This window comes from Oncorhynchus mykiss, chromosome 5, assembly GCF_013265735.2.
Source record: "Oncorhynchus mykiss isolate Arlee chromosome 5, USDA_OmykA_1.1, whole genome shotgun sequence".
Lineage (NCBI taxonomy): Eukaryota > Metazoa > Chordata > Actinopteri > Salmoniformes > Salmonidae > Oncorhynchus > Oncorhynchus mykiss.
In genome coordinates, this window is record NC_048569.1 from 8758552 (window position 1) to 8767062 (window position 8511).

The 8511-nt window shown below is 42.2% G+C and overlaps 1 protein-coding gene across 1 annotated transcript; it reads right to left on the bottom strand.

The window, feature by feature from the left end:
• Positions 1 to 2279: 2279 nt before the first annotated feature.
• hint1 (histidine triad nucleotide binding protein 1) lies at positions 2280 to 7397 on the bottom strand. The gene is made up of 3 exons (XM_021601566.2): positions 6991 to 7397; positions 3507 to 3611; positions 2280 to 2676 (listed from the first exon to the last, which is right to left on the bottom strand). Exons 1-3 carry the CDS (start codon positions 7099 to 7101, stop codon positions 2512 to 2514), a joined length of 381 nt encoding a protein of 126 aa, XP_021457241.1. The 5' UTR covers positions 7102 to 7397; the 3' UTR covers positions 2280 to 2511.
• Between the last annotated feature and the right edge of the window lie 1114 nt (positions 7398 to 8511).

Below are 8511 nucleotides of genomic sequence, written 5' to 3' on the forward strand. Positions count from 1 at the left end.
ATCGAGTTTTAATGACTCTAACCTAAGTGTATGTAAACTTCTGACTTCAACTGTAGACATTGGTTTGTCGCTGGAGATCATGAATATGATGGTGGTGAAAAGTGGTGTAATTCGCTTTTAAAGGTAACCCTGCATGGAACCTCTGCTTGATTGTAGGCCTATATACAGAATGCATTTAGGGTAGTAAACTCTGAAGGGTGTTAAACTTAGAAAAAAACTCTACTCTGCTTTATCAACAGCACAACTAAATTCTACTTTGTCTTTTCTGATTCATTATTTAAAAATCAGCCATGCCCTAAAATTTGTGCAAGACATGGTCCTTAGGATGCTTGGCAGAAGACTGTTGCTTGGCATGTGTAGACAAAGGACAAGTGTTGCATAAAACATTAATCTCACCCAATTAAAGATTCATCACGACACAAGATGATATCCCATCTCGAGGCCAGAGGTAAGATGCAACCATCCATTGGAGTACCCCTTTGCAGATAAACACTTGAGTTTATGTCTCTTCAGAATAGGGGCTGATAATTTGTACTGCATGGAAGTGGCCTCGTGAAATGTTAATGCCATTCTCAGTCGGAGATTACGCTGCTTCAATTATTTACGCTGCATACCAATATTAATGCTCAGCCGGGGGCAATGGCCTTTTCTTTTCCTCCCTGGTCAGAGTTGGGGGGGCGGGGGGGTTCATAGGTAGTTGAAATGTGATGGACAGATTAGAATCTAGATGGAAGTAAAGTTGGTACTGTAGGTAGGAGGTAACAAAGTTGGTATGAAGGAAGTTTGATAAGCTTTTAAAATTTGGGTATTTCTGCATACAAATATTAAATGCTCAGCCGGGGGCTATGGCATTTTCTTTTCCTCCCTGGTCAGAGTTGGGGGGGCGGGGGGGGGGGGGTTCATAGGTAATTGAAATGTGATGGACAGATTAGAATCTAGATGGAAGTAAAGTTGGTACTGTAGGTAGGAGGTAGCAAAGTTCGTAGGAAGGAAGTTTGATAAGCTTTTAAAATGTGGGTATTTCCACAACCCCATTTTATCATCTTAACCAGGATTTCTCAACCCTGGTTCTCGAGCACCCCCCAACGGTACACATTTTTGTGGTTGTTGTAGCCTTGGCCAAACACAGCTCATTGAGGCCTTGATGATTAGTTGACAAGTTGAATCAGGTGTGCTTGTTCAGGTTTACAGTACAAATGTGTACTGTTGGGGTACTGGAGGACCAGGGTTGGGAAACACTGATCTCAACCACATTAGTATGAAATGACTGAATCAAACTGTCACACAAAGACCTGTTCATGTACAGTTCCCCAGATGAAGAGTACATAATACACATTATCGGCAAAGCAAATCAGTTTTCAAAAAGCAGAAAGGCAAACTTATTTTAAATTAACATATTAATAGCCTGACAAGATGAGGGCCTTCTGAGGCACTTGATTTGAAACATCCACATCAGATTTCTGCTTCACACCATCCTTTGTTCTCCTGCCGTGCAACTGAGGTGCATGCCAATTCCTTCCACTCGCACCGCCCCCTTGTGGCCTTTACGCACACTACAATTGCCTATTTTTAGCTCCCAACAACAGCTCACTCTCACAGGATCTGTGGTCCATTTAGCAGAGTAGAATTCAAAATGTTTAATTCCAGAGAACTTTTAATTAGTTCTTACTCTCAAATTGTTTTTAGTGATTTGAAAGTCTAAAACCTGGCATACGTGAACAACCTTACAGAAAAGCTCTTCGACTGGCATCCTTTTTTAACTTGGGGCTTGTATTTGCATGTAAATTACATTGACATTTTTAGCAGCAGTGTGTTAAAACCGACAAGGTGCACGGTGAAGCCGACTAGTGATTCATACAATCGGGGCTAAGCAGCTCAAATTTGCACAAGAGAGGGATTACTCATGCATATTGTTCAATTTTTTTGTGTGCGCACGTGCTGATAAGAGTCCAAACTTTCACAAAGGGAACAATGGAAACAGAAAAAGCATACGATTAAAAAAAAAGCTAAATAAACTCATCGATTGGCAACTTCAAGTGCAGCGATAATTATTCCCCTCACGGCAACTGTAGGCAGGAGCGCTCACACAGCACAAACACAAACGGCAAAGTAGGCCGCGCCACGCTCGCCACACCAGTTAAATTCATGCAGGTTACAGTAGAGTGCATTTAAATTCCCATTCCATCATAAATAAATGGACATTCAGACAAGACCAGAATAAACCAAACATTTCCTGTCTCTGGGAGATTAAAGGAGAAGAAATGTCAATCACACTGTGGGGCTTGTGAAGTGCATTTATTTACCATTGATATATCATCACATTAGGTCTACGTGACAGACTGACAGTGAAATAAGTAGTTGGTCTACGTGACAGACTTGACAGTGAAATAAGTAGTAGGTCTACGTGACAGATTTGACAGTGAAATAAGTTGCATCGGGACAGCATTGGACTATCTGGGGATAAAGAGATGACGGATGGTAGTCAGGCCGGTAGACGGTCTGCGTGGACAGTTAGCCGGGGGGCCAGCCCAACTGGCGTCCGCCCATCACGTGGATGTGGATGTGGTAGACGGACTGGCCACCGTCGGGCCCGTCGTTCAAGATCAGCCTGTAGCCCTTGGGCAGGCCGATCTGCTCGGCACACTTCTTGGCCACTATCATCATGTGGCCCAGGAGCTATGACATCACAAAGAAAGAAAATGTTACTTTATTTTTTATTTATTTAACTAGACAAGTCAGTTCAGAACAAATTCTTGTTTACAAGAAGGCATACCAAAAGGCCTCCTGCGGGGCCAGGTCTGGGATAAAAATAAAAAAAAATGTATAGGACAAAACACACATCACGACAAGAGAGAGACATAACATAGCATGGCAGCAACACATGATAGACAAACCTTAAATGAAACAAAACAAGAATCATGAATATTTATTGCAAATCCTAAGCGCTGGAATCCCATTCGGGCCAAACGTTCTGAGAAATCACTGCTTAAACAACCTGCTTAAGGAGACTACAACAACTATCCATTAGCAACTATGGATATAAAAAAATATATTTTTTAAACATTTTATAAAAGTGCCAAAATCCTTAACTGATCACGACTCATAAAGCATTAAACATTGTAGAATTGATTAGGCTTTATGTTCTAACAGGTCACCAATGTTCTTTACATCTGAAACATGAGCTGAATAATAACGTAAGCTACACCCATACACCCATAACAGAACAAAATCCTTGAGTCATAGGAACGTTTTCTGGCAGGTTTCCAATAGGTCATGAGTTCCATCTGCTGGCCATTGATTGTCTACTACATTTGTCAACCAATCCATCCCTACAGACAACTAATCAAGGTTTCAATTTTTTTAGATTGACCAGTTAAACCAGCTGTGTTAGTGCTGGAACAGAAGCCTTACACACTGTAGCTCTCCCAGGATCAGGGGTCTGTCACTGGTCTAGGTTATAGAACCGATGCAACTGAATGAATGAGTTGAGGTGGTGTCATACTTACAGCCGCATCACTGTCCTCTGCTTTTGACAGTTGTACAATTGGTTTTCTTGGGACAACCAAAAAATGAGTAGGTGCCTGTGGGGTAACATCATGGAAGGCTATGCACTGAAAACACACACAGAATAAAAGTTAATCGAAAATACATATTAGTTAACAGCTCTACAGTCGTGGCCAAAAGTTGAGAATGACACAAATATTAAATTTTCAAAGTCTGCTGCCTCTGTATGATGGCAATTTGCATATACTACAGAATGTTATGAAGAGTGATCAAATGAATTGCAGTTAATTGCAAAGTCCCTCTGACATGCAAATGAACTGAATCCCCAAAAAATATTTCCACTGCATTTCAGCCCTGCCACAAAAGGACCAGCTGACATCATGTCAGTGATTCTCTCGTTAACACAGGTGTGAGTGTTGACGAGGACAAGGCTGGAGATCACTCTGTCATGCTGATTGAGTTCAAATAACAGACTGGAAGCTTCAAAAGGTGATTGGTGCTTGGAATCATTGTTCTTCCTCTGTCAATCATGGTTACCTGCAAGGAAACACGTGCCAGTCATCATTGCTTTGCACAAAAAGGGCTTCACAGGCAAGGATATTGCTGCCAGTAAGATTGCACCTAAATCAACTATTTATCGGATCAACAAGAACTTCAAGGAGAGCGGTTCAATTGTTGTGAAGAAGGCTTCAGGGCGCCCAAGAAAGTCCAGCAAGAGCCAGGACCGTCTCCTAAAGTTGATTCAGCTGTGGGATCGGGGTACCACCAGTACAGAGCTTGCTCAGGAATGGCAGCAGGCAAGTGTGAGTGCAACTGCACGCACAGTTAGGCAAAGACTTTTGGAGGATGGCCTGGTGTCAAGAAGGGCAGCAAAGAAGCCACGTCTCTCCAGGAAAAACATTGGGGACAGACTGATATTCTGCAAAAGGTACAGGGATTGGACTGCTGAGGACTGGGGTAAAGACATTTTCTCTGATGAATCCACTTTCCGATTGTTTGGGGCATCTGGAAAAAAAAGCTTGTCCGGAGAAGACAAGGTGAGCGCTACCATCAGTCCTGTGTCATGCTAACAGTAAAGCATCCTGAGATCATGCATGTGTGGGGTTGCTTCTCAGCCAAGGGAGTGGGCTCACTCACAATTTTGCCTAAGAACACAGCCATGAATAAAGAATGGTACCAACACATCCTCCGAGAGCAACTTCTCCCAACCATCCAGGAACAGTTTGGTGACGAACAATGCCTTTTCCAGCATGATGGAGCATCTTGCCATAAGGAAAAAATAAGTGGCTCGGGGAACAAAACATCGATATTTTGGGTCCATGGCCAGGAAACTCCCCAGACCTTAATCCCATTGAGAACTTGTGGTCAATCCTCAAGGAGGTGGGTGGACAAACAAAAATCCACAAATTCTGACAAACTCCAAGCATTGATTATGCAAGAATGGGCGACAAAAATATCTAAAGACACTGAAGCAGCACACTTTGTGGAAATTAATATTTGTGTCATTCTCAAAACTTTTGAGGCGTTACTACAGACCCGGGTTCGATCCCGGGCTGTATCACAACCAGTTGTGGCCAGGAGTCCCATAGGACGGCGCACAATTGGCCCAGCGTCGTCAGAGTTAGGGGAGGGGTGGCTTATCTTGGCGTATTGCACTCTGGCGACTCCTTGTGGTGGGCCAGGTGCCTGCAGGCTGACCCCGGTTGCCAGTTGAACTGTGTTTCCACCGATACATTGGTGCGGCTGGCTTCCGGGTTAATCTGGCGGGTGTTAAGGAGCACGGTTAGGCGGGTTTAGTTTCTGAGCATGCATAACGCGACCTTCACTTCCCGACCCCGTTGAAGAGTTGCAGCGATGAGAAAAGATTGAATTTGGGAAGAAAAACAGGGTAAAATAAATTGAAAAAAAGACACCCTGTTCATGGTTTGGGGCATCAGGTAGCCTAGTGGTTAGAGCGTTGGAATAGTAACCGAAAGGTTGCATGATCAAATCCCCGAACTGACAAGGTAAAATCTGTTGTTCTGCCCCTGAACAAGGCAGTTAACCCACTGTTCCTGAGATGTGAGGGATGCAAGACTTCGCTCTTTCACATACACAGTGCACAGGTTTGCATCACGCTGTTTAAAGCACGGTAACCAGGGCACCAAAATACCAGAGAAGCTAAGCCTCGCGCCACAACAATCTTATGCACCATTTACATATCGGCAGACATTCACTTTCAATGGAAGGAAAGCGAGAGAAGCAGAGTGGGCAGGGGGACCGTTGAGCGATGAGAACATGGCGAGGGAGCTGAACAGGGCGGGACTAAAGTTGGGGAAAGCGGAACTTTATTGAAATCCTCTGCGATATCGTGACTAGAGGTCGACCGATTAATCAGCATGGCCACCTGTTACACGAGTGCAGCATGGAGCCAAGGTAAGTTGCTAGCTAGCATTAAACTTATCTTATAAAAAAACAATCAATCTTAACATAATCACTAGTTAACTACACATGGTTGATGATATTACTACCTATGTTCTCATGTTCTGAGCAAGGAACTTAAACGTTAGCTTTTTTTTACATGGCACATATTGCACTTTTACTTTCTTCTCCAACACTGTGTTTTTGCATTATTTAAACCAAATTGAGCATGTCTCATTATTTGAGACTTAATATATTTTATTTATGTATTATATTAGGTTCAAATAAAAGTGTTCATTCAGTATTGTTGTAATTGTAATTATTACAAAAATATATACAAATCTGCAGGTCCTCCAATAATCGGTATCGGCGTTGAAAAATTATTATCGGTTGCGCCTCTAATCGTGACGCAAGTAACCAATCAAAGCGCACCATAGCTTCCAACCCCTACTGGATTGGATGTTCATGCATAACGCTACCTACCTTGCTTGCTAGCTAACTTGTTAGCACTCACATGAGGGAGAAGCTAGCGTGGTTAGGTGAGTGCTGCTTGTATAGTGTAAATGGCTGGTAAATTGTTGTGGAAATTGCCCCATTATGCTTTTCAATTTCTGCATCTACGTCATATAGCTGAGTCTACCTTTAAGTCCTGCGACAGACAGACGGGCGTTTAAAAAAAAAATCTATGGTACCAAAACCAAAAAGATTATACACTTTTTAGCATCTCCAATCTGAAGTAAAAGAATGAGTTGAAAATGCAAGCTTGTGTAATTTAGCCGTAACACGTTGTCTACAATAGGGAAATTTGCGATATTTAAAATAATTAAATATTTTAAAAGTAATTAAATATTTTAGTAAACGTAGCACACTCGCATTTTTACAACAATGACATACATTTCTGAACGCTTGACGTCCCTGATTTGACAGTTTACTTACAGCCAGCTAACTACCCCACTTGCATTTGTGGGTAATAACGGATTCATTGACAACTGGTGTGTCGCTAGCTAGGTACCATACTGTGTGGTTAACTAGATTAATGGTGTTTGCATGAAAATAAGCATATCAATACAAATTATGAATTCATACCTGATCATCTTCAAATAATATTTTTGCAGGAATCTCCTTGCGAATGATTTTGCCGAAGATTGTATCACCCCCGGGCTGGGCAACCTGAGCTTTTGCTATCTCATCCGCCATGGCGCTAGACGTTGGTCTTTGTAGTACGCATGCGCTTGAACCTCTGCCTCAAAGGTTAAAGTTTATGGGCTCTGCAGAACGCCAAAACTTGCACACAACGATTGTTTAAAAATATTGAATGCCATTTTTGGATTGTCTGTATCACTGAGGTATAATAAGAACGTGCTGTATCATCGAAGACAGTACAGTATGGAGACAGGCTAAAACTGCTTATACAATAGAAGTCACACAATAGATGTCATGGTCAAGTTGACAAGCAAAAATCATGCGTCTAAACACGTCATCGTGCTCTCGCGCCACACTGCGCACGTGCAGGCCGTCAAATCAAAGGTACACCTTCGATATAAAGTTGCTTTTGACAAAAATTAAAACGTGTCAGTTTGTCAGTCTCATGAAGTTGGAGTAATAACAAGTTCGGATAGTTAAGGCATTGGCTCTGGCTCAAATCTAGTTGAGCCTTTAGCTTTCGAGAAAATTAACAACTAAGGAAGAATTGGCTCAAATCTAGTTGAGCCTTTAGCTTTCGAGAAAATGAACAACTAAGGAAGAATGTTTTACTTCTCTCATTTACTTCTCCCCAAACCCTCCGCTTGGTCGGCTTCGCAAGCGTTCCCGAAAGTCTCGCGATGTTGCGCCTCTGTGTTTAGAAACTCTGTGGTATCAGCACTTCATACAGTAAACACGGTGGGCGCGGAAGCAGGGGTGTTATTAGAGATAGAACAATTTTGGCCGAAATTCTTCACATTTTCTCATAGATTAAACATTTGATCTCAATAGAGTTTTCTGTTCTTAAAACTATAATATGTTATGAACAGAGTGGACTACGGTTTGTAGACTTTACCCTTTCCCAAAGTAAAACAAAACTCGCGTTGTTTAGGAGTGCAAAGGCGAATTTAGGTATTGCACACTGCACAGGCGTTCCCAAACCGAAACATGCAAATATTTACTAGAACGCGCCAATAAGATCTCGCTAACTTGTGCTTAGATCTGCCCACCAGGACTCATCTGTTCCTGTTGGAAACGACAGACTGTGGTCTATTTTGGTTAGTTAAAACATGTTTGGTGTAACCATTAGTCCAGCAACTAAAACGAGAGTTTCTATTGGACAAATTCAGCTAGGTTCCTCCCCGTTTCGTTCTGTTGGCTTCCGTTTAAAAAACGTTTTGCAACAGAATGAATACGCCTCTGGCTAACCTCAATTTGTTACATAGCGATAGAGGACTTCTTCGATATTATGGCGTTCGCACATTTTGTTTATCTATGACGCCACCTACTGTGCTGTAGTGTATGGTCGATCACGTTACATTTTGTGATATAAAACTAAAAGGGAATGTGAACAATAACAAAATGTGCACCACCAACTCACCCTACACAAAACATGAAGAACCACCTTCCTAATATTGAGTTGAC